At 46.5% G+C, this 26517-nt stretch overlaps 1 protein-coding gene across 1 annotated transcript in view; it reads right to left on the bottom strand.

The window, feature by feature from the left end:
* LOC144480310 (L-threonine ammonia-lyase) overlaps positions 1-25221 on the bottom strand; it is a 61377-nt gene extending 36156 nt beyond the window's left edge. The window contains exons 1-6 of the mRNA XM_078199664.1: positions 25121-25221; positions 18940-19267; positions 10664-10780; positions 7675-7916; positions 4566-4731; positions 1973-2069 (exon numbers count right to left, since the gene is read on the bottom strand). Of these exons, the coding sequence (XP_078055790.1) occupies positions 1973-2069; positions 4566-4731; positions 7675-7916; positions 10664-10780; positions 18940-19267; positions 25121-25221 (1051 nt within the window). The remainder of the gene's footprint in view (positions 1-1972; positions 2070-4565; positions 4732-7674; positions 7917-10663; positions 10781-18939; positions 19268-25120) is intronic.
* Positions 25222-26517: the final 1296 nt, after the last annotated feature.

Raw genomic sequence — 26517 nt, forward strand, 5'->3', positions numbered from 1 at the left:
CAACATGTAATAACTGAGGGGCAGAACAAAAGATTAAAAACTAGGCCAAAATTCCCCTCCAGCCTCTTCAGGCAATCAAAACTAGTCCAGGAGAGCACTCTGGTCTTGATTAAACTAAACCAAATAAACTGAGGGACAATAGACAGCCAGTGCTGGCTTATTCTTCTATATGTACAACTGACGTGAATCAACAGTCAGCACTGTTCACCTTACTACCTTCATGTACTGGGGATTTAACATCCATTCAACATGTGAAATAGAAGCAGGAGTAGGCTACCTTCAAGCCTGCCCCACCATTCAATACGATCATGACTGATCTATGCCGGCCTCAACTCCTCATCTGAACTATTGGATTCCAACACACCCATACCCATTAAACCTCCTGAGGAAAAGCTTTCACTGGCCCCCTCAGTAGACAGATTGACCTACTGACTTGCTATCTAACATTCGGTAATGACTTTAATCGGGCAATTGAGGTGGGCCTGTTAGAATATGAACTCCCTGATTAAGAGCCTCCTCCGCAGGGTCGCCCCCCACCCCGGCAGGGGAAAAGCCCAGGAGGCAATGCCCTGGAGGGCAACAGATCAGCTTCAATGTTTATATCAATGTACAGAGTTATTTGTTGTACTGTGCTGGTGTTATTTGTTGATTTGTAAGTTATGGGGTGTATTGCCCTGGAAAACTATAACGTACAACGAACCCTTTCTTAATGAAAGGTAGTACTTGTTGGTTATTGGTAAATGGATGGCGTTAGCCATCGATAATGTTGAGTAGTGTAACTTTTGCATTTGTATTTTGTAATTGTTTTGTAATAATTGTTTGTAATAGGGAAAAGATATCCCTGATTAAGGGCCAAATTGATGGGCCAATCAGGGAGACTCTTGCTTTGTATTTAGCCAGGCGTGTCAGTTCCTCTGGCACTCCGAGTGTAGGCTGCTAACTGAAAGCACTCTGTAAGCTGTTGTCAGACTTGTCAACAAAGGGATTTTGGTGAAGGGACTTATTACAGTTCTATATGTGCTCTATCAATCACCTTTCATATCCCCGAATGAAGAATCAGTTCGGAATTTTCAAATCCCAGTAAAAATCAATAATCTTGGAACCAGAAATGCTGGAGTTCCATTTTAAGGGAGACAAGACCAGTTCGGACAAATTTTACTGGGAATTCGGTTCCCAGTTTTTTCATGGTGGCACAGAGGTTAGCACTGCTGCCTCACAGGGCCAGGGACCCGAGTTCAATTCCAGCCTCAGGTAACTGTCTGTCTGGAGTTTGCACATTCTCCCCAGGGACTCCAGTTTCCTTCCACAGTTCAAAGGTGTGTGGGTTAGGTGGATTGGCCATTCTAAATTGCCCCTTAGTGTCAGATGGATTAGCAGGGTAAATATGTGGGTGGGGTTATGGGGATAGAGTCTAGGAGAGATTGTTGTCAGTGTGGGCTCAATGGGCCGAATGACCTCCTTCTGCACTGTAGGGATTCTATGATATTCATGTACCGACCAACCCAGCCTCATCTTCTATAAGCCAATTCATCCAATTCACTAGGATTCACGTAGATAACCTTCTGGACACCCCTTCGCTTAGACTAGTTGATTGGCTTGAACTTGCCCACAGTTGAAGATAAAAGTGCTGAATTAGGAGGTGTTTGAAGCCAGCATGCATTTCTTGAGGGGAGTAGTCAAGGGGGATAGATCCTTCCTTCTGCAAGTGCTACAAGGCTGTGTAAATCACTCACAAATTAAGTATCTGAGGCAGACACTATACCACGATTAAATTGGATAAGTGGATGAAGGAGAAAAGGATGGAGGGATGTGAGAACAGGCTGGGTAACAGGACTAGTTCCTCGTGTGGAAGACAGGCACCAACTTGGGTTGTTTGGTCCAAATGTAACGGCTACACAATCTGATTTATGACCAACTGAGGAGGGCCTGTTATACAGTTTGACCCTCAAAGTCAAGACCCACAATCATTTACCTCTGTATAACCTGTGGTTAGTGTACGCTGAGTCTACTGGAGGTTGGCCCACCTTGAGGGATTGTTGCAGTGTTGGATGACTCTCAGGCTCCACGCCCTGTGGGTAAAGGAGACAGAACCAGCTGTCACTGACAGAGATTACACTCAAGAAACACACAAGCACTAGAACAAAAAGGCATCAGATACAACCCACCAATTACTTCCCTTCTAATTACTCTCACTGCTCTGATTACTAAGACTTCACAGAATTTTTACAGTACATAAGGAATCCATTCAGCCCACCACGTCTGCACATGTTTACAACAGTGAGAGGGAATTTCATAGAAACTTATAAAATTCTAAGAGGATTCGACAGGGTAGATTCAGAAAGAATGTTCCCAATGGTGGGGGGACTCCAGAACTAGGGGTCATAGTTTGAGGTGAGGAGAAATATTTCACCCAGAGGGTGGTGAATGTGTGGAATTCACTATCACGGAAAATAGTTGAGGCCAAAACGTGGTCTGATTTCAAGAAGAAATTAGATATAGCTCTTGGGGCTAAAGGGATCAAGGGATATGGGAGGAAGGAGATCAGGATATTGAATTTGATGATCAGCCATGATCAAAATGAATGGCGGAGCAGGCTCAAAGGGCCGAATGGCCTCCTCCTGCTTCTAGTTTCTATGCTTCTATTTATTTAGGCTTTGGGGAGTCATGAGGTGAGTTACTCGCTGCAGTATTTCTGGCCTCTGACCTGCTCTTGTAGCCACTGTGTTTATGTGGTGAGTCCAGTTGAGTTTCATAGAATCATAGAATTCCCACAGTGCAGAAAGAGGCCATTCGGCCCATCAAGTCTGCACTGACCACAATCCCACCCAGCCCCTATTCCTGTAACCCCACATATTCACCCTGCTAATCTCCCTGATACTAGAGTCAATTTAGCATGGCCAATCAACCTAACCCGCACATCTTTGGACTGTGGGAGGAAACCAGAGCACCCGGAGGAAACCCACGCAGACATGAGGAGAATGTGCAAACTCCACACAGACAGTGACCCGAGGCCAGAATTAAACCCAGGTCCCTGGCGTTGTGAGGCAGCAGTGCCAACCACTGTACCACCGTGCCGCCCAGTTTCTGGTCAATGGTACCTCCAAGGATGTTGCTCATCCCTAACCTCCCTTGAGAACGTGGTGGTGAATTGGGCCATTTCAGAGGGCAGTTAAGAGTCAACCACATTGCTGTGGGTCTGGATTCACATGTAGGCCAGATCAGACAAGGATGCCAGATTTCTTGCCCTAAGGAGAATGTTGTGTATATTTATGACGGTGGTTTCATGGTGGATTTCATGGTCACCATTTCAATTCCAAATTTATTAATTGAATTAACTCCACCAGTTGCCATGGTGAGATTTGAACCCATGTCCCACAGCATTGGCCTGGGCCTCTGGATTATAGTCCATTGACATTGCCATGGCGCCACCATCTCCCCATTATTGTTCTAGTGACACCGTTCCAGCAGTGCCTTCGAGGAACATTGTCTGAGCTGTCAAGCATTTGAAGGAACCACTCACAGCAGACCCTGGTCATGCTGTGATCATGTGCCGCCCTTGTGAAAGGGACCTCACTCAAGTGTCAGGTCCCCTATTCGCATATGTTAAATGACCAGCACCTATTTCAGGCACACTCTGGATGCTTATGGAGGTGTTTGGTGAATGGGACAGTCACACAGGTAAAGAGATGGAACAATGGTTCGAGACCATTGTTGTAGAAAAAGACAGAAAAGTAAGAGTTTAAATGTTTAAAGTTCATTTATTAGTGTCGTAAGTAGGCTTACATTAACACTGCAATGAAGTTACTGTGAAAATCGCCCAGCCGCCATATTCCGGCGCCTGTTCGGGTACACTGAGGGAGAATTAAGCATGGCCAATGCACCTAACTAGCACATCTTTCAGACTGTGGGAGGAAACCGGAGCACCCGGAGAAAACCCACGCAGAACGTGCAGACTCCGCACAGACAGTCACCCAAGCCAGGAATTGAACCCGGGTCCTTGGTGCTGTGAAGCAACAGTGCTTACTACTGTGCCACCGTGACGCCCCATAATCTTATGCTGCCCCATAAGGGTAGCCATAATCTTATTGATAGAGGAGGCTCAAGGAGCTGAATGGCCTACACCAGGTCTTATTTCTTACGTGGTCACATTCTAAGGGGGTGTTTTGCCCTTAGTTGCCTGTTCTATAACTGACTAACTGAAATGGCACTGATTGATGAAATTGTTGAAAACTTCTTAGGGGCTAGAATTTGAGATGGGGGAGGGGTGGGTGGGGGGGGTTTGTGGTGCAGGTAAACAGGCAAAATTCCAGTTCCACTGAATACCAGGACAGATAATGTGACCAATGTGAATCCCCCATTGTCGCATCAATGCCCATTTCTAACTCCAACCCCTACAACTCTCAAACTCTTTGCATTAATTACGTTAAAATTCAGCTATTGCCTCTCCTCACCATAGCCCCACATCCACCCACTCCCCCCGTCAACTCACACCCCTCCCCAATTCCCAGGCTGTGTCAACTCTCCTCTTGAATCAGGCGGAAGGGTGCCGGTGTGTTTGAACTTACAATAATAGTAATGGCCGGATTGAGATGTTTGATGGGGGCGGCAGCCCCCGCCAAGAGGTTGCACGCTCCTCCCGCGGGCAGGATCACGGCGTCCAGCTTGTTCACCTGCTCATAAAGCTCGAGGCCCATGGTCCCCAGTCCTGCCAGATAAGGCGCACTGTCCTCCCTGTCAGAAAAGACACACAGCATGGTCATGTCAGCCAACATTCCCCTTTTCCTTCCAGTCCTTTTCCCCCCTCCTTCCCACCCCCGGGAAAGTCATATGCACCTACGACTAGCCCAAAGATCCTGGAAGGGGCACCTGACCCAGTGGCCAAGGTCGGAGCACTTAGTGTCTAGAATATTCCTGAACAGTGAGGCTCAGTAACTATACCCACTGGCAAATCCGCCAACCTATGTTGCACGTGTGTCACAAGAGTGCAAGCAATGACATTCGACATCGAATCCACAATACAGAAACAGGCCATTCAGCCCAATTGGTCTATGCTGGTGTTGACACTATATGGAAGCCTCGTCCCAATCTAATTCCCTCATATCCCGCGATCAACCTGTCCATCATTCCATTTTTTTCATCAGCCTTTGTGTGAGGAATTTTCTTCTAAATTGTTAATTTGATCTGGGAGTGGTTAATTCATTTTCACTGCTCCTGTTCTGGGTTCACCCAAAGGTGTGAAAATGTCAAATTCTCCACTTGCTGAACTCCTTCCAAATTGTAGAGGCCTCAATCGGGCCTCTTCTCCAGACAGCATTTAGAAATGGGACAGCTACCTCCACCCTTCCAGCCCTCTCCCACACACCCCAATAATAAAAGTCTGAATTACAAGATGTCTCCCCAACACAGCAACAATTAATACTTGGCTGCGTTCAGTGCCAACGCAGTGCACGCGCTGATGTAACGCCTGTGATGTCATTGCGAGCAACAGAGATCAAGGTCGGAATTTTACCGCCCCAGAATCGCATTCTCCGTTGGCCTCGGACGGGATCTTACAAGCCCTCAGGGGGGCGAGGTGATAAAATGCCGGCACAGAACTCTACTTATTCCCCCAGTCTTAGTGTGATACTCATCGTCTCCATTTAGCTTCGCATTTGCTTTTAGCAACATTCAAACTCACAGCAGTCCTGTCGAGGACTGATAAAAACAAAATACTGCGGAATCTGAAACAAAAACAGAAAATCCTGGAAAAACTCAACAGGTCAGACAGCATCTGTGCAGAGAGAATAGAGCCAACGTTTCGAGTCTTCCTCTGCTCTGACGAAGGGTCATCCAGACTCAAAACATTGGCTGGAATTTTACCATTCCGCCTGCCACCGGAATCGGTGCAGGTAAAGGGCTGACCATGGAAAGATCTGTTAACCTTGGGCAGGATTTTACAGTTTCAGGACAAGCACGGCCGTAAAATCTCGCTCATTGACTCCATTCTTTACCCACAGATGCTGTCAGACCTGTTGAGATTTTTTAAAAAGTAAAAGTAAAAGTTTATTTATTAGTGTCACAAGTAGGCTCACATTAACACTCTAATGAAGTTACTGTGAAAATCCCCTAGCCGCCACACTCCGGTGCCTGTTTGGGTTACACTGAGGGAGAATTTAGCATGGCCAATGCACCCTAACCCGCACGTCTTTCAGATTGTTGGAGGAAAATGGAGCATCCGGGAGGAAACCCACGCAGACACGGGGAGAACATGCAAACTCCACACAGACAGTGACCCAAGCCGGGAATTGAACCCGGTCCCTGGCGTTGTGAGGCAGCAATGCTAAACACTGTGCCACCATGCTGTCCATAACATTTTTCAGCATTTTCTGTTTTTGCTATCGAGAACTGAAATCAAAGAACAAAATTGAATTAACAATCCTCGAGAGAGTGGATTTTGGAAACAGAGGCCCTGGCAGCTCGTTCATCAAACCTGAAACTTTTTGTTATTCTCTGTACTGCCTTTTTTAAAAAATATAAGGTTCAACTCAACCCATTGTTTTCTCTTGCAGAATCTGTATCATTCATAGTTTTGTTAACAATAACCATGGAAATGTGCGCTTTAACTTTCAAACGCTTTTAGCTGGGCTGACGCACCTAGCCAATAATGTCAATGTTTTCTCCACATGTGCGGTAGCCATCTTTTGCGGCCATCTTGCATTGGCAGGAGAGACAGTGATAATACTTTGTGGAGATTTTTGTTTTCAAATGACTGATTTTCTATTTCCAATGGGATTATCGTGGCTTCTTTCCTCAGATTGGTCAATATTGCATTTACATCGCGCTTTTCATCAACAACAGGCAAATTCAAGTGCTTTACAGTCAAGAAAGTACATCTGAAGTGTAGTCACTGTTGTAATGTATGAAATGTGGCAGCCAATTTGCACACAGCAAGTTCACACCAACAACAATGTGATAATGACCCGATAATCTGTTTTTAAGATGTTGATTGAGGGGTGAATATTGGCTAAGACTCCAGGGAGAATTCCCCCTGGACTTCCTCGAAATAGTTCCCACGGGATCTTTTATAGCCACCCGACCAGGCAAATAGGACCGCAGTTGTGACTTTTCATCCAAAAGACGGCACAGCTGACAGTGTAGCCCTCTCTCTTAATTTACAGTAAGAAGTCTCACCACACCAGGTTAAAGACCAACAGGTTTATTTGGAATCACAAGCTTTCAGAGCGCTGCTCCTTCATCAGGTGAGTGTTTTCTCTTAGTTTAGTTTATTTATTAGAGCCACAAGTAGGCTTACATTAACACCGCAATGAAATTACTGTGAAAATCCCCTAGTCGCCACACTCCGGCACCTGTTCGGGTACACCAAGGGAGAATTTAGCACGGCCAATGTACCTAACCAGCACGTCTTTCGGACTGTGGAAGGAAACCGAAGCACCCAGAGGAAACCCACGCAGACACGGGGAGAACGTGCAAACCCTACACAGACAGTGACCCAAGCCAGGAATCCAACCTGGGTCCCTGGCACAGTGAGGCAGCAGTGCTAGCCACCGTGCTGCCCTCTCAGTTCTACACTGGAGTGTCAACCTTGATTTTTTTTTTTAGCTCAAATCCTGGGAAGTGGGACTTGAACCCGGAACCTTGTGACTGAGGGGAATTAAGAACAATTTAGTTACTCACTCCTGCAGGTAGATGTAACCGTTCTCACTGGCCAGTTTTCTTGCGTGGCTCTGGGAATCCTGCATGCCATTTCCATAGGTAATCACCATGGCTCCGTATTCACGGCATGTTTTCACCTTGCTCGGCGAGGTGTTGGTCGGCACAATTATGAAGACGGGGATGTGGAGCTCTGTGGCGTGGTGTGCCACGGCCTTGGAAAAGTTGTTGTCCGATGCCAAGATCACACCCTTTCTCTGCTGTTCCTGCAAGAATGGAACAGACAGTTTATAGAATCATACAGTACAGACTGAGGCCATTCAGTCCATCATACTTGTGTTGGCATTATGAAAGAGCGATCCAATTAGTCCCATTCCCCCCATCCCCGCCTCTTAATTGCAGTGCTCTCCCACCTCTGTTTCAAAACTTGCCTAAATTGGGATGGCATGAAATCTCTATGAAAGGGAAGCAGAGCGGGCGGTGGATTAAATACATCACCACATTTCCTTTCCTGCTGATTCCATGGGAAACATTTATTGCAAACTGAAGCCTATTTATCACAGTTTCAAAGGAATGTTAGACAGGCAGTATAGGCTAGGGTGTCAGCGCTGTAGTGTTAATACCACTGAATTAGTAAGCTAAAGGCACTGGCAATGCCCTCAGGATATGAGTTCAAATCCCACCATGGCAGCTGGTGGAATTTAAATTCAATTAATAAATGACCGCGCCAAATAACATCAATTGTTGTATGAATCTACCAGGTTCATTAATGCCCTTTAGGGAAGGAAATCTGCCATCCTTACCTAGTCTGGCCTACATGTGATTCCGGTCCCACAGCAATGTGGTTGACTATGTGATTTCTGGGCAGCAAGGTTGCACAGTGGTTAGCACTGCTGCCTCACAGCGCCAGGGACCCGGGTTCGATTCCTGGCTTGGGTCACTGCCTGTGTGGAGTTTACACATTCTCCCCGTGTCTGCGTGGGTTTCCTCCGGGTGCTCCGGTTTCCTCCCACAGTCCAAAGATGTGTGGGTTAGGTGGATTGACTATGCTAAATTGCCCGTTAGTATCAGGGGGACTAGGTAGGGTAAATGCATGGGGTTATGGGGATAGGGCCTGGGTGGTATTGTGGTTCGTGCAGACTCGATGAACTGAATGGCCTCCTTCCGCACTGTAGGATTCTATGACTCTATGAATTGTAGCTTTGGGGCGGCACGGTGGCACAGTGGTTAGCACTGCTGCCTCACAGCACCAGGGACCCAAGTTCAATTCCTGGCATGGGTCACTGTGTGTGTGGAGTTTGCACATTTTCCCAGTGTCTGCGTGGGTTTTCTCCGGGTGCTCCGGTTTCCTCCCACAGTCCAAAGATGTGCGAGTTAGGTGGATTGGCCATGATAAATTGTCCATTAGTGTCAGGGGGATTAGCAGGGTAAATATATGGGGTTACAGGGATAGGGTCTGGGTGGGATCATTGTCGGTGCAGACTCGATGGGCCGAATGGACTCCTTCTGCACTGTAGGGATTCTATGATTCTATTTTCTGAAATGGCCTAGCAAGCCGCTCAGTTCAAGGGAAATTAGTGATGGACAATAAATGCTGTGCTTGCAGATGATGCCCACATCCCATGAAAGAGAAGCTAAAAGACAGGTTGTTATTGGGACTGAGGTGTAGTTGTACCTGGGCAGCCATGTCAAGGTGTTGCACCTTCCTCAAACCCTGCGACGTACACAGCACTGAATCCAACCACCACTTCCTTCCTGCGGGGCACGCAGTATTGCTGTCCTATGAAGAGGGTGCTCGACAGTGCCAAGTGGACTGATGCTCCTCACAGCCACATCATGCAGAGGCCCCTCCACTGAGCCAAATCTTAGTGAGTTCAGGTACCGAACCACTCATCCACAGACCCGATTTCATCTCCAATACTCACTGGTTTTGCCATCGGTTTCCATTTTCCCCCAATAGTGCTTCCAACTATTTCTATCCCAGCAGCCTATGATTTACTGTTAAATTGCTGGGTCACTTTAAATGACAGCTGCAGCCCTTTAATCTGATCCAGATATTTTACTCCCATTGGCAACCTCCCAGCACACGGTCCAATTCAGCACGGTTATTAAATGAAGACCAATCCCGAAGGTTCTTGTAAATTGGTCATTTGTAACTCACATGAACAGAATAGTCACAGTCATGCCGTTATCATGTATTGAATAGAATCAAAGGTTATCGGTGGGTGGGGGTAAATGGGAATGTGGAACCTGAAACACAAACAGATCAGCTACGATCTTATCAAAGTCAGGGCGGTACGGTGGCACTGCTGTCTCACAGCGACAGGAACCCAGATTCGAATCTGGGCTTGGGTGACTGTGTGGAGTTTGCACGTTTTCCCCGTGTCTGCGTGGGTTTCCTCCGGGTGCTCTGGTTTCCTCCCACAGTCAAAAGATGTGCAGGTTAGGTGGATTGGCCATGCTAAATGCACGGGGCTATAGGGATTGGGCAGAGAGGAAACTCGTTCACATCACACTTGAGAACTTGGGATAAATATCAAACTGTTGATATAGAAAAGAAGTTTACAAACACATGAAATAGGAACTGAAGTAGTCTATTCGGCCCCTTGAGCCTGCTCTGCCATTTCGAATCCTTACAATGCAGAAGGAGGCCACTCAGCCCATCAGGATTGCATGGGCACTTCAAAAGAGCATCCCACCCAGGCCCAACCCCTGGCCCGATCTTCATAATCTAACATGGCCAATCCACCCATTTTTGGACGCTAAGGGTCAATTTCGCATGGCCAATCCACCTAACCTGCACATCTTTAGTGTGTGAAAGGAAACTGGAGTACCCGGAGGAAACCCACGCAGACACGGGGAGAATATGCAAACTCCACACAGACAGGGACCCAAGCCGGGAATCAAATCCAGGTCCCTGGCGCTGTGAGGCAGCAGTGCTAACCACTGTGCCACCGTGCTGCCCTGGGAAGGACAGACAATTAGCTGAGATGGTGGCTTTTACTTTCCATACCTGTGATAGTGATGTCAACAAGTACCACACTCCTCGCTCTTTCACACTGCCAGTATAATGCAGATACTCCTTCTTCAAGTAAAGGTCCATCCCATATTGCTTCGAGAGCCTGGAATACTGGGAATAAAACATACTTGCTACGTAAGTGAGGTTGAAAGTTGTTGGTTTTGGTCAAGTTGCTGACAAGCTGTCGACATCCATCATTTTACACCGGACTAGTAATCCAGAGGCCCAGGCAATGCTGTGGGGACACGGGTTCAAATCACACCATAGCAGCTGGTGGAATTTGAAATTCAACAAATAAAATCTGGAATTGAAAAGCTAGTCTCAGTAATGGTGATCATGACACCTATCATCGATTGTTGTAAAAACCCATCTGGGTCACAAGTCTTCCTTTAGGGAAGGAAATCTGCCGTCCTTCCCTGGTCTGGCCTATTCTAGAACCATAACAATGTGGTGTGACTCTAGAACCACAGCAATGTAGTTGGCTCTCAACTGCCCTCTGAAATGGCCCAGCAAGCTACTCAGTTCAAGGGCAAATAGGGATGGGCAACAAATGCTGGCGTTGTCCACATCCCTTGAGAGAATAATTAAATATATTTAAAAATTGAGCAAGCATTTCTGGGAGTCTGGGAATCACACCTCAGATCGTGAGCCACAAAGCAGTAGGAAAAGGGCTGTCAATCATTTGACACCAAATGGGGAGCTTTCTCGCCTCTGTGTCAGAAGATCGTGTGTTTAAGTCCCTTTCCAGAGATTTGCGCCACATAATCTAGGGTTACATTCCTGGGCAGTGAGAAAGGAGTGCTGCAATGTAAAGAGATTCCTGCCGAAACTTTCTGTCCCTTCCCACCAGCGGGATCTTCCAGTCCTGCCAAAGGCGACCCCTTGGCGGCAGAGGGAGCGGGGCACACAAAACCCCATAGACATCGGTGGGACTGGAAGATTCCATCACTGGCCAATGGCGGACTGGTGGGGCGGGTGGGAAATCCCACCCGCCATCTTTCAGATGTTGAATTGGAGTTCCACTTGCCTTCGCTGGTGGATGTAAAAATAAAACCCCGTAGCATATTATTCAGGAGAGAGCGGGAGTGTTCCCCTGCTGTCCTGGCCAATATTTATCCCTCAACCAACACCTAAATCAAACTAACAGGCCATTTATCTCACTGATGTCTACAGGATCATGTTCTGCTGCAAATGTTGTTGTGTTACAGCAGTGACATCTTGAAAGTATTTCATTGCCTGAGGAATGTCCAGGAAATCTGCTGTATAATTTATTTCTGTGAAAAGGATTTAATGGAAAAGAATAATTGACTCTGATCTGCTCGGGTAGCCACAGTATTTATATGGCTCATCGAGTTCAGTTTCTGGTTAATGGTAACCCTCCAGATGTTGATAGTGAGTGTTGGAGTAAACTCAAAATTAAGGGATACAAGATGGCTACCTGGCACAAAATGGACTCTGGGAACAGACATTAAGATGTACTGACTTGGGCACAGACATTGCACAATGAGTTAAAACCTGTTAGTGTCTAAATTACTGCAGGAAATAAATCAGACCTTGAGGCACCTTAGCTTGAGATAAAGCAGAACCAAAACAATGAGTTTTTGTAACGAGATCAGTCGTTGAAGGGGGGTATAAATGCATAAATGTATCTACTCTATGTATAACGATGTGCTAACGGCTAATGTCCGTACTTGTCCATTATTTGAAAATGTATAAAAGATGCTCAACTGCCATTTTAAAGTTGAGAAGGTGACTGCGAGGAGTGCCCAGCGCTTCTCCCAAAGCTTTGTCCGATAAATCTGCATGTTGAATCTTTAGATCTGACTCCAAGTGGTGATTTTCCCACAACAGTGAGGGACTCAGCGATGGTAATACCATTGAATGTCAAGAGGTGATGCTTGAACTCTCTCTTGTTGGAGATGGCCATTGTCTGGCACTTGTGTGGTGCACATTTTACACGCAGTTCTCATTCTGAGCCTGAATATTGCCTAGGTCTTGCTGCATACGGGTACGGACTGCATCAGTGTCTGAGGAGTCGCGAACAGCGCTGAACTTGAGAGCAGCAAAGGTCCTTTGCCCATGTCTTAACTTGTACTCAAGTCCCATTCACTCAGTACCTCTGCGCTTGCTGATCTACACTGGCTCTCAATTAAGCAGCACCTTGATTTTGAAATTCTTATCCTCATTTTTAAATTCCTCCATGGTCTAGTCCCTTCCTATCTCAGCCCTACAACTCTGAGATATTTGAGCTTCTCCAATTCTGGCCTCTTACACATCTCCTATTTTAATCGCTCCATAATTGATGGCCGTGTTCCCTGCTGCCCAGGCCCTAAGCCTCTCAGCCTCTCTGATTCTCTTCCCTCCTTTAAGGCAGTCCTTCTTTGAGCAACTTTTCATCTTCTGTTCTTCACAGGCGCATCACGGTGGCACAGTGGTTCGCACTGCTGGCTCACAGCGCCAGAGACCTGGGTTCGATTCCAGCCTTGGGGGCTGTCTGTGTGGAGTCTGCATGTTCTCCCCGTGTCAGTGTGGACTTTCTCCGGGTGCTCCAGTTTCTTCCCACAGTACGAAGATGTGCGGGTTAGATTGGCTGGCCGTGCTAAATTGCCCCTTAGTGTCAGGGTAAATATGTGGGATTACAGGGATAAGGCCTGGGTCGGATTGTTGTTGGTGCAGACTCGATGGGCCAAATGGCCTCCTTCTGCACTGTAGGGATTCTATGATTCTAATACCTTAGGCAGTCCTTCAGAGTTGAGAATTTGCTTCCACACTAAAAATGAGTTCTTGGGTGATTGAGGAGTCCAATGCACGACCGACAGTCTCTGTCACAGGTGGACAGAGGGTGGTTGGAGGAGCGGGTGGTGGGAGGAATGGGTGGGGGGTTGCCCCGGTTGCCAGGCACTCCTTTCACTGTCGACGCTTGGCTTCAGCTCGCTCTCCGCCATGAACCTCGAGATGTTCAGCTTCTTCCTGGATGTTTTTCCTCCACTACGGGCTCCTGGGCCAGGAATTCCCAGGTATCAGTGGAGGGAGGGTGTCTCACTTTTTCAATAAGGCTTTGAGGCATTTCCTCTGCCCTCCTGGGGCTCGCTCCCGTGTCGAAGCTCTGAGCAGAGGGCTTGTTTCGGGAGTCTCGTGTCAGGATGTGGACGATGAGCCCGCCCAGCGCAGCTGATCGAGTCTGGTCAATGCGTGAACACTGGTGTTGGTGCACCAATCCTGCCAGTGGATTTGGGGGATCTTGCGGAGGCAGTGCTGATGGTAATTCTCCAGGGTTTTGAGGTGCCTGCTGCACATAGTCCATGTCTCTGAGTCATACAGGAGGGCGGGTGTCACTACTGCTCTGTAGACCATGAGCTTGGTGCTGGGTCTGAGGTCCTGGTCTTCAAACACTCTCTTCCTCAAGTGACCGAAGGCTGCGTTGCCACACTCAAGGCAGTGTCGAACCCCGTTCATCAATGTCTGCCCTTGTTGACTGCAGGCTCCCAAAGGTATGGAAAGTAGCCCACATTATCCAAGGCCTCATCATGGATTTGGATAACTGGGGGGCAGTGCTGTGTGGCGGGGGCAGGTTGATAGAGGGCCTTCGTCTTACGGATATTTAGTGTAAGGCCCATGCTCTCGTATGCCTCGGTGAAGGTTCTGGCGATGACTTCGAGCTTGGCCTCCGAGTGTGTGCAAGCATTGTCTGCATACTGTAGTTCAGCCATGGATGCTTTGTCCTCCCCTTAGCATGTTGCCTCCTCCTTGGGATGAATTTCTGTTGTACCTCCCGATTAACGCCCAGAAACTCGTGCCATTGCTGTTCCACTGTCTTCCCTGCTAGGCTCCCTTTCCAATCAACTCTGGCCAGCTCCTCCCTCATGTCTTTGTAGTTACCTTTATCTAATTGTAATACCGTTACATCTGATTCCAGCTTCTCCCTCTCAAACTGCAGGATAAATTCTATCATATTGTGGTCATTGCTCCCAAAGGTTTCCTTCACCTGAAGTTCCCTAATCAAGTCTGCCTCATTACACATCACCAAATCCAGAATTGCCTGTTCCCTAGTAGGCTCTGTCACAAACTGTTCCAAAAAAACCATCTCTTAGACATTCCACAAATTCCTTTTCTTGGGATCCACTACCTACCTGATTTTCCCAGTCCACCTGCATATTGAATTCCCCCAAGATTATTGTAATATTGCCTTTTTATATGCCTTTTCTATCTCCTGATTTATTTTCTGCCCCATATCCTGACTACTGCTGTACATAACTCCCATCAGGGTCTTTTTACCTTTGCGATTCCTCAACTCTACCCACAGAGATTCTGTGCCTTCTGATCGTATATCACTTCTTGCTATCGATTTAACTTCATTCCTTACTAATAATGCAACCCCACCCCCTTTGCCCATCTGCCTGTCCTTTCGATAGGACACATATACTTGGATATTTAGATCCCAGGCCTGATCCCCTTGCAGCCACGTTTCTGTGATGCCCACATCGTACCGGCCAATTTCAATGTGTGTAACAAGCTCATTTACCTTGTTCCGTACACTGCGCACATTTAGGTACAACACCCTCAGTCCTGCATTGACCACCTCCCTTCACATACTTGTCACCTTTTTTGCTCTGCCTGAGATAGGTGCACTGAGTCTGGGCTAGGGTGAGCCGAAGAGACATGAGGCGTTCATTTATCCCAAAAGGGGAATCTCTGAGACAGCCAACTAGTTTGTTTTTTCCGGTGAGGCCAGCCCTGTGGAGACAGTGATCTTCTTCTGGTTTACCTTTCCATAAGGCAGTGTAACTGCCACCTTAGTCCTTGAGCTGGCTCTCAGTGGCAATATCAATGTCGGAACGCCTGAGCTCCTGGGCAACAATAGCAGTGTGCCATTCTAGTCTGTCGCTGTTGGAGTTGCCTATGAGAGTCCTGACTATCCTGGTCAGGGGTGGAAGTTGTCTGTGTGTGAGTTAATGTGGGGTGGCTGTCGCACACCAGCTACCACACTGGCTTGATGGACCAAGGCCTTGGTCCAATGGCAAAGTTGGGGGGGCCAAGGTGACTGGAGACCAGGCTCTGCTGTGTAGGTCTAGGATATACAAGCATTTATATTCCTATTGAAACCAAAAGAGAAAATGCTGGAAAATCTCAGCGGGTTTGGCAGCATCTGTAAGGAGAGAAAAGAGTTGACGTTTCGGGTCCAGAAGACCCTTTGTCAAAGCTAAAAGGCATAGAAAGTGGGAGATATTTATACTGTAGGGTGATGGAATGGAAGATGAGTCATAGTCACAAAAACAAGGGGATACAAGGAGTATCCATACTCCTACTGTCCTGCTTTCTCCTTCCCAAAGGACCTCTCTCCCTGCTATACATAAAGTGCAGTGGCACCTGGTCTCAACATTGAACTCTCACTCTTTACTGACACCCCGCTCTCCTCACTGAAGTCCTGCTCTTTATAACCCCATTCTCCTCGCTGACGTCTTGCTCTTTATGCCCCGCTCTTCTTGCTGAATCTCGCTCTTTATGCACCTGTAATATCATCTCCTGGAATATTTCTTTATGGAACTCAGTGTCAAGTCTTGTTTTATAATGTTCCTGTGAAGTGCCTTGGATATTTTATTGTGTTAAAGATGCTATATAAATTCAAATTATTGTTGTCATTGGGAGAGTTAGAGGCAGGGGTTAGTAAAACAACATATTAATCCATCAATAAACCATGCATTAGTCAAGGTGATTCTAAAATATGGAGTCGACTTTAAGAAAGTAGTGGCTGTATTGACCCTTGCACTTTGGGGTCAAGGTTCAAATTTAGCTCAGACTGATGTGTCGGAAGGCTATTAGCTTGAAGGTCCGGTTATGCAAATAGCTTTGACAATCTCAATCCATTTCTCCACTGGCCACAGGTAAGGCAATGTGGGACGATGCAAATGGGGCTGCACAGAATTGAAAGAGTGCAGAGATCTTGTCACAAGAAATTAATGGATGGTTGACGTGGACAATGGGAAAGTAACATGCTGGTGCAGTGGGGGTTGCTTTTCTGAGAGAGCTGTTAAGTCCCGTAGCTGAAGCTAAGAAAGGGGCATTCTCCTGTGCAATCCAACCCAGGGCACATGTGACTTGGAAGCGCTTGGAATTGACAGGATGGAGAGATATGATGCTGTGGCTCGGTGAATATTATATAAACCTCAGAGTTAAACATAGAAACATAGAAGATAGGAGCAGGAGGAGGCCATTTAGCCCTTCGAGGGGTGGCATGGTGGCACAGTGGTTAGCACTGCTGCCTCAAAGCGCCAGGGACGTGGGTTCAATTCCCGGCTTGGGTCACTGTCTGTGTGGAGTTTGCATATTCTCCCGCGTCTGCGCGGGTTTCCTCCGGGTGCTCCGGTTTCCTCCCACAGTCCAAAGATGCGCGGGTTAGGTGGATTGGCCATGCTAAATTGTCCCTTAGTGTCAGGTGGACTAACTAGTGTAACTGAATGGGATTATGGGGATAGGACCTGGGTGGGATTGTGGTCGGTGCAGACTCGATGGGCCGAATGACCTCCTTCTGCACTGTAGAATTCTATGATTCTACGATTCTAAGTTCCTGCTCCACCATTCATCATGACCATGGCTGATCATCCAATTCAATAGCCTAATCTTTCTTTCTCCCCATAACCTTTGATTACGTTTGCCCCAAGTGCTACATCTAGCCGCCTCTTGAATACATTCAATGTTTTGGCATCAACTACTTCCCGTGGTCTGAATTCCACAGGCCTCACCACATCTTCCAAGGGGGCGCCGGAATGAGGCGACTTCTTGCAAGCTGTGCCCAGCATACCTTCTAATTCTTTTACTCTCACTCTATGCTTCTAAAACTTCATTCTAACTCTTTTAAACTCTCTAACAATGCTTTAATGCAATTTCTTACAGATTTGGCGCTTCCCTGCTGCTGTCAGACTTTTGAATGGACTTATCTTGCATTAAGTTGATCTTTCTCCACACTCTAGCTATGACTCTAACACTACATTCTGCACTCTCTCCTTTCCTTCTCTACGAATGGTATGTTTTGTCTGTATAGTGCGCAAGAAACAATACTTTTCACTGTATGTTAATACATGTGACAATAACAAATCATATCAAAAATCTTTGGGTAAAAAAAGCAGGCTGTCTATGCGGTAGAAGGGTCTGGAACATACATGGGTAATGCAGGACTGAATACATTACAGTCCACACAGTGATGTAGGAAGGCAGTGTGTTGTTGGCCATGGATATATTAAGGCCTAAGGTGGACATAGCTCCTTGCCTGTACCCTTTACTGTATATTTGTGCACAGTCACAAGTTCTGAATAAAGATATTTCCTCCCACACTCCAAAGATGTGTGGCTCAGGTTGATTGGCCATGCTAAATTGCCCCTTGGTGTCAGGGAGATTAACAGGGGAAATACATGGGGTTACGGGGATGGTGCTTGGCTGGGATTGTTGTCGGTGCAGGCTCGATGGGCCAAATGGCACTGTAGGGATTCTGTTCTATACTTCTTGCTAACAGAAACATTCTGTAACCAACACCAACCCAACGGATTCAAGTACCACCCCAATCCTCGCTAGTGCTCCAATGGAGTGCTTGGGGAATGCTGCATTGTGTCTTCATTTGGGTGAGATGCCAAGCTGAAGCCTCGTTTGCCCTCTCAGGTGAATGTACCATGGCACTATCAAGCAAGGAAGTTATCTCCAGTGCTCTGGCCAATATTTATTCTTCGATCAACATTACAAAACAGGCAGATTATCTGGTCGTTGTCACATTGCTGTGTGGGAGCCCGGAGCTTGCTGTGTGCAAATTGGTTGCTGCATTTCCCACATTAGAACGGTGACTATACTTCAAAAGTATTTAATTGGTGGTAATTCACTTTGGCATGTCCCATAGTTGTAAAGTTTATTGATTAGTGTCACAAGTAGGCTTACATTAACATTGCAATGAAGTTACTGTGAAAATCCCCTCGTTGCCACACTCCAGCGTCTGTTCGGGTACACTGAGGGAGAATTTAGCATGGCCAATGCACCTAACCAGCACGTCTTTCGGAATGTGGGAGGAAACCGGAGCACCCGGAGGAAACCCAGTAATGGGCTCTATATGAATGCCGGTCTTTCTATTTTTGCTTTGCGGGACTCCCACCATGTCCAGTGGGACTCTGTCAGTAAGCACTGCTGGGATGTGGAGATGACAATTCCTAGCTTCATGCTGCAGCCTCTATCAATGTAGGCCTAACAGTCCCCAGAAGACTCTACACTGAAAGATAAAGCTATCAACGTACCGTGCAGGGTGTTTTCTGGACTCCGTTCGGGATTTTAAAGGCAGCTGCACTGATGTCCTCAAATCGGACGTGTCCGCTATCGGCTTCAAGGGGCCGGTTTGTCCTGTGCTCTATCACGTTCAGGGCATTGCTGAGCATTGTTTCCGAGTGGCCCGTCACTGTCATTTCCCAAGTCTTGACGTCTTTTTCCAGGTACTCATCCTCGCCAAAGTCCTTGAGCCTCTCTGGGTTTATTGCCCTGGGCCGAATGCATCCGTTCCCGATTGGGCCATCCTGGTGGTGGCAGGAGTCACTGCGCTGGTGAACCTGTTGACCTCCTTCCTCTCCACTGTACAAAAACAACAAATGAAGACATGTTGATGAGGGAGCGCCAATGAAGGGCTTTCTTCCCTTTGGAGTTCCAAAACCTACAGAAAGGCAGACTGCACACTCCATACCTCAGTGAAGTTAACCATGCAACAACAACTTACATTTATATAGTACCTTGAGTGCAGCTGGGATATTTTCAAACAAAATTTGACAGTAAGCATTGAACAAAAAGTTTGGTTATGGGTTAAATTTCCTTTTGTCTCATGTAGTCTTCTGTATTCAAACTCAAAATCCATTTCTGTACACACTTCAGTGGAGAGGTACATTGTGGAGGAAAGATGCCCGGATTCTTATAATATCTGGGTTGTTATCTGGCTAAAACATGCTAAAAGGGCTCTCTGGAGGATGGCAATCTGGTCTTCCTTTCCTTTGGGGAGAGTTAGACCAGTTCTTCAGACCCTCGGGGACCGCCTTTCTCAACCTCAAGTGGGAATGATGTGGAGATGCCGGTGTTGGACTGGGCGGGAGGCGGGGGCGGGGGCGGGGGGGGGGGGGGGGGGGCGCACAGTCAGAAGTCTCTCACAACACCAGATTCACCTGATGAAGGAGCAGCGCTCTGAAAGCTCGTGATTCCAAATAAACCTGTTGGACTTTAACCTGGTGTTGTGAGACTTTTCAAGTGAGAATGCTCATCCGAGGAGCATGCCTGATCTAGAATAGTCCCAAAAAGGGGATAGAACCGTAGAATCCCTACAGTGCAGAAGGAGGCTATTTGGCCCATCAGGTCTGCACCGACCATAATCCCACCCAGGCCCTATCCCCATAACCCCACATATTTACCCCGCTAGTCCCTCTAACCTGTGCATCCCAGGACACTAAGAAGCAATTTAGCATGGCCAATTCACCTCACCCGCACATCTCTGGAGTGTGTGAGGAAACCGGAGCACCCGGAGGAAACCCACGCAGACACGGGGAAAATGTGCAAACTCCACACAGACAGTGACTCAAACCGGGAATCGAACCCATGTCCCTGGAGCTGTGAGGCAGCAGTGCTAACCACTGTGCTACCGTGCCGCCCATGGATAGGATTATAATCTACTACATTCTGAATGGGTAACTCTTCCCTGAATGTACCTGTTCACAGTGTGAACTAAGTGAAACAAACCATGCATATTCACACTTTGCTATGCAGTTAGTGTTCACCACAATCGTGCTCTGGACCCAGTCACACCATGCACGCATTGCTAAAGCATTATCATCTTGTTGTAACTAATAATCGGTTATTTTTCACTGCAATCATAGTCAAGTCACAAGGTTTTTCATTCTTAAAATGATACTTGTTCATTCATGGTTCCTGAGACAGTGCCAAGGGAGACATTTCTCTATGGTTATGTGTTTTTTCCCTTTGTACTTTCATAGGATGTGGACATTCCTGGCAAGGCCAATTTGCTTCCCATCCTTAATTACCCTAGAAGAGTGTCTTGCTCGACCATTTCAGAGGGCAGTTATGAGCCATCCAGTTTGCTGTGGATCTGAAGTCACATGTAGGCCAAACCGGGTAAGGGTAGATCTCCTTCCCTAAAGGACATCAACGAACTAGGTGGATTTTTACACCAATCAACAATGGTTTCATGGTCATCATTACTGGGACTAGCTTTTCAAATAAACTCTGTTTGATAAAACCTCCCTAGTGGGTCATTTAAATCATACCTGAAGTGAAACATCTCATCAGCCGGATTTACAAATTAAATTTAAATTCTGCCAACCGCCATGGTGGAATTTGAACACATGCCCCTCGATCATTATCCTGGGCTGCTGGATTGCTATAGCATTTATCACATCCTTCGGATGCTCCAAAGCATTTCAAAATTAAGCAATTTTGAAGGTGGTGCTTTGTAGGCAAATGCAGCAACCAAGTTATGCACAGCAAGATCCCAAAAATATCAATATGGCAATAGCCAGGTAGTCGACTTCACTGACTTTGGTTGAGGGGTAAATATTAGTCAGGTCCCTAGGACTGTCCTTCTTCCAATGGGTTCTTTTATGTCAATCTGAACAGGCTTGCTTTAAAGTCTTCACCTCTAAACGATAGCTTCTGCAGCAGTGCTGCACTCCCTTAGCACTGCACTGACAGCCTGGAGTAAGGGTTCAAATCACCTCAGCAGGTCTTAAATCCACAAATAACAATACAGCACAGGAACAGGCCCTTCAGCCCACCATATTGTATAAACCTTAACAACGAAATGCACTGTTCCAATACAACAAACCTCCTTATAAACATACACCTATCCCAAATTTAGCACAGAAAAATAAGAATGCTCACGTGGTTTTGCAGCTCAGCAATTTATGCTGTGAATTAGTCTTTTGGATAGAATTGAAACTCTGACTTCCCAGCCTTGTAACTTCCAGCAGACCTCGAGGTACAGATAAAGCCACTACCAGCAAACCACTTACAATAACGTTTTCACTCCAGGAAGGCAAGAAATACTGCTTCCAACATAGCAGAATTTCTAATAACAGGAGAGAGACACACACACTGCCTTCAGCCAGGAGTCCATTCATCTTCTAACTAAAAAACAGCCAGCAGCCAAAAACTGAAAGTAAACGAACTCTTGTCACCTGACCTGTCAATCATTCTTCCCCCCCGAACAATTCAAAGGTGTCGTAAACTCATTTAGAAACATAGAAACATAGAAACCCTACAGTACAGAAAGAGGCCATTCGGCCCATCGAGTCTGCACCGACCACAAACCGACCCAGGCCCTACCCCCATATCCCTACATATTTTACCCACTAATCCCTCTAACCTACGTATCTCAGGACACTAAGGGGCAATTTTAGCATGGCCAATCAACCTAACCCGCACATCTTTGGACTGTGGGAGGAAACCGGAGCACCCGGAGGAAACCCACGTAGACACGAGGAGAATGTGCAAACTCCACACAGACAGTGACCCGAGCCGGTAATCGAACCCAGGTCCCTGGAGCGGTGAGGCAGCAGTGCTAACCACTGTGCTACCGTCCAGGACATCGCATTAGGCCCAGATTAAACATAAACAAAACCCCATTTAAACTATTTAAGCAGTAATATAAGGACATCTAAGCAGACAGGTCGGCAACAATGAAAAATAAAACCAAAGCTGCTTACAAACTGCAGAGAACATGTTTTCTTAAAGACACATTTCCCAATCACCTGTACTCAAACCTGAGGAACGGTCACCTGGAGAAAAGGCATAAAACTATGCACGAGTAGTGGGGAGGGTGGGAGGTTAAGCTACGTCGATGAAAACTACCAACCTTGTCACTTGACCTTTAATGTGAATAAAATAAGCAGATTAATCTCTCTTAGAACCTACTTGTCTCCAAATACTCGCTCAACAAAGCTGCAAATAAATAAAGCCAATTAGGAGCAGTTGAACACGGGACCGAAGACAGTACAGAATAATTAGAGACACGTTTGATTATTCACAAGGTAGAAGGAGCTTATGAGCTAACCTGATCTTGTGCATGAACGAATTATCCAGCATCTACGTCAGCCATAATCAGGTCGTAAACAGGTGGAAAATGCTCTATAGAAATGTTCATACAGAGTGAAGGTAGTTGTCTTTGGCTCCCTGGTAGTATTCCCAATTTGGAGTCAGAAGGGATTAAGCTCCACTCCGGACAGCACCAGGGCAATTACAGACTAGAATCTGCGGCTGGATTTTCAGTCCTCCCCAGGGTCAGGATTGGAGGTCGGCAAGAACTAAAAATAGTCTCGTGGAGGGTAGCTCATTAAGAAGCCAACTGGAATGTACAAATTGGCCTCCAGGTTCCCTCATAGGTGACAAGGCCTAATTTAGGTTCCTGGAATTTGGCATATAGCATCAGGCTCAAGGGGGGCAACATTTCAGGTAAGCCTAGAGACCCTTCCAACATGCCTAGCATGGGAGCAACTTAGGCTAGCCTGTCGAGGGGTTCATTCCACCCCACCCCGTACAGTCAGGCTGCTGAATCTATTTCCCAAATGAAGATTTGAAATAAGCTTGGAAAGAGGGCACTTCCATCTTGAAGCACCCTCTCGCTTACTTACCTTCCAATGCAGGCTGCTGCTCATTTCAAGTTGTAAGGCCTCTGATTAAGAGATCCAGCCTACTGTCTTTAATTGGATGTCGAGCCTGCCCTCCAGTTGTTAATTGGTTGCCGTGGGGATGAACGCAATGAGTGACTGTTTCCTCTGGGGATGGGGGTCACGACCTGGAAACAGTCCTGACCTCTGTTTCCCCACCTTCGGAGGGAAATTCCAGCCCATTGTCTCGGTTGACAGCCAACTGAAACCCGCTACCCTTCCGGGGACCATATCCCTCTATTCCCAAGGTATTCATGTATTTGTCCAGACGCCCCTTAAAAGTCACTATTATACCGCATCAACGGGGTTCACGGAGAAAATTGGACAATGGCTTGTCTCTGTGATCATCACTCACCTGCTAAAATTCAATTACAAAACCCGGAGGGTTATGATAAGCACATTCTCCTGGAAATATGCAGCAGGTCTGTCATTGTGTGTAAAAAGACAGGATTGCTTCCCAGGTGTAAACCATCTTTTAGAATCCTAAACTGAGAGTTCAGCAAAGGTTTCAGCAATGTAGAGGGCAGGAAATAAGAGATACTGCAATTATAATAGAGAATTAATGGATCAAATGACCTGAAAATTGTTTAATTGAAAACCTTCATATGAGGGAAAAGGCTATTTCAGTGAAACAATGGAAAGATATTGAAAGAACAGCAAAAGATATGAATGTTAACGATGGCACAGTGGTTAGCACTGTTGCCTCACAGCGCCAGGGACTTGGGTCACTGTCTGTGCAGAGTCTGCACGTTCTCCCCATGTCTACGTGGGTTTCCTCCCACAGTCCAAAAGACGTGCGGGTTAGGTGTATTGGCCATGCTAAATTCTCCCTTAGTATACCTGAGCAGGCGCCGGAGTGTGGTGACCAGGGGATTTTCACAGTAACTTCATTGCAGTATGTAAGCCTACTTGTGACACTAATAAATAAACTATTTAAGAGGATGAAACAACGTTAGCGAGATCGACAAAAAAGAGAAAGGTGAGGAAATGGGGATAGAATAAAAGAAAATGACAAAACAGAAGGTCCGAATTGAAAATACACGTTGGCAGATTTATTTTCACTTTCTGACAACCCTGCCAGAATCCCCTCATGAAAATAATCCTCTCCACGTTGCAATCCTCCTGTAACATCGCGCCATTTATTACTGCAAACTTCTGGGGCTTCCTAATCTGCTACAAACACTTGCAAGCTCCAGTGAGAAGCCACTAGAAATATATAAGCATTACAGCAAGGCAAAAAAGGTCATTCAACTCAAACTATCTTTATTGCTGTTTATCTTCGACATGAATAGTATCCTAATCCTGTGTACTCATCCTTATCCCTTTATCCCTGTTCCTTTTAACCCATCTATCTAATCCATAAATTAAGGTGTTAACTCCAGTTGTGCATTCCACAACCTTGCACCTCTTTGTGTAAGGAAGTTCTCCTGCTCTCGGTGTTAAATCTTTTTCATTTAATCTCATATCTATCTCCTTTTTGTTCTGGATCCTATAATTGCCTGCGTCCTTGCCAAATCATGCCAAACAATCGGAATATTTACCTAATTAATAGGCCAACGGCAAAAATAAAGAGGCGAAGCAGAACTCCAACAAGACCATAGTGAGGAGGAGAGGAAGAAGGAAGAGGAGGAGGCCGCAAGACAGATTCAACCTGGCACAGGCCCTGAACCTTTGGCCGTAACATGTTGCTTCTCCATACAAACCACAAGTTCTCAGGGGCAGAGAAGGTAGACTATTCCTAAAAAAAAACCAAGTTCAACCCAACCTTCTCCAAAAGGGATCATATTCTTCATCTTCTGAGGAGATCTTCTTGGGAGATTTGTTGCTCCTGAACCTCGAGAACAGAAACTGGGCTGCAAGGTGCATGCTTTCCCAGAGCAGCGAGGACACCAACGCTATCACACAGCAGAAGAACCCGACTCTGGATATATCCTTGTTCTCTTAAGGTGGTTTATAAAACGACAAAGAGAATCGAATTCTGGGTTCGGCACCATCAACTTTTGCTGAGCTGAACTGTTCTCCTTGTTCATTCAGCAGCGAGTGAGGGTGAAACTGCAGCTGCTGTTTAAAGAGATTAGTTCACCTGTCAAGCTGTCTCTGTCAATTTAGGCAATGCTAAGATTAGTCACTACTGACCTCCTTACTGTGCAACGCTATTAAAGCTTCCGAGATTTACCAACTCTCTGCAGGAGAAGCTCCTTGGAGCAGTTCTAATGTCTCTGTTTATACCCACACTCTGCTTTGCCCACGTAAGGATACTGTCACTCTCACTTGAGGCACCATACCCTATGAGGACATCTCTAACCATGTGTTGGTCCATGGTTATTTTTGGCAAGATACTGCAGTGGTTTGCCGTTGCATTCTGCAGTTTCTGGCTGACTAGGAGACTCTTCCCTCTTACCGCCTGTCATCAAGTGTATTGTAAGGATTTACAGGCTGATAATCAACTTATTTGGTCACATTATGATCCTTCCGTGGCCATCAAGTCGCGGAATTGGAATTGAACGCGGAGCTTCTGATTCAGAGGTCGGGCTACTGCCACTGTGCCACAGGACACACCCCAGGAAAAATACTATAGAAGCAACCTTCTGACATAAAAACAGAAAAAACTGGAGAAACTCAGCAGGTCTGACAGCATCTGTGAAGAGAGAATAGAGCCAATGTTTCAAGTCAGGATGACCCTTCGTCAGAGCCCAATATTCTGATATGTTGGTCACCCCCAGAGATTCAGTGAATAAACCATCTGGTCTACAGTCCTCGACAAGATAATGTGTGAGAGGGTAAGGGGTGGCAATGATCCTCAGTGGTTGGTTAGGACGTTGGTTAGGCCACATTTGGAATACTGCATCCAGTTCTGGTCGCCACACTGCCAGAAGGATGTGGAGGCTTTGGAGCGAGTGCAGAAAAGGTTTACCAGGATGTTGCCTGGTATGGAGGGTATTAGCTATGAGGTGAGATTGAGTAAACTAGGGTTGTTCTCCCTGGAAAGACGGAAGTTGAGGGGCGACCTAATAGAAGTTTATAAAATTATGAAGGGCATTGATAGGGTGAACAGTTGGAAGCTTTTTCCCAGATCAGAAATGACAAACACAAGGGGTCACAAGTTCAAGGTAAGGGGGGCAAGGTTCAATACAGATATGCGGGGGATGTTTTTTACACAGA

This window comes from Mustelus asterias, chromosome 28 (assembly GCF_964213995.1).
Source record: "Mustelus asterias chromosome 28, sMusAst1.hap1.1, whole genome shotgun sequence".
Taxonomy (NCBI): domain Eukaryota; kingdom Metazoa; phylum Chordata; class Chondrichthyes; order Carcharhiniformes; family Triakidae; genus Mustelus; species Mustelus asterias.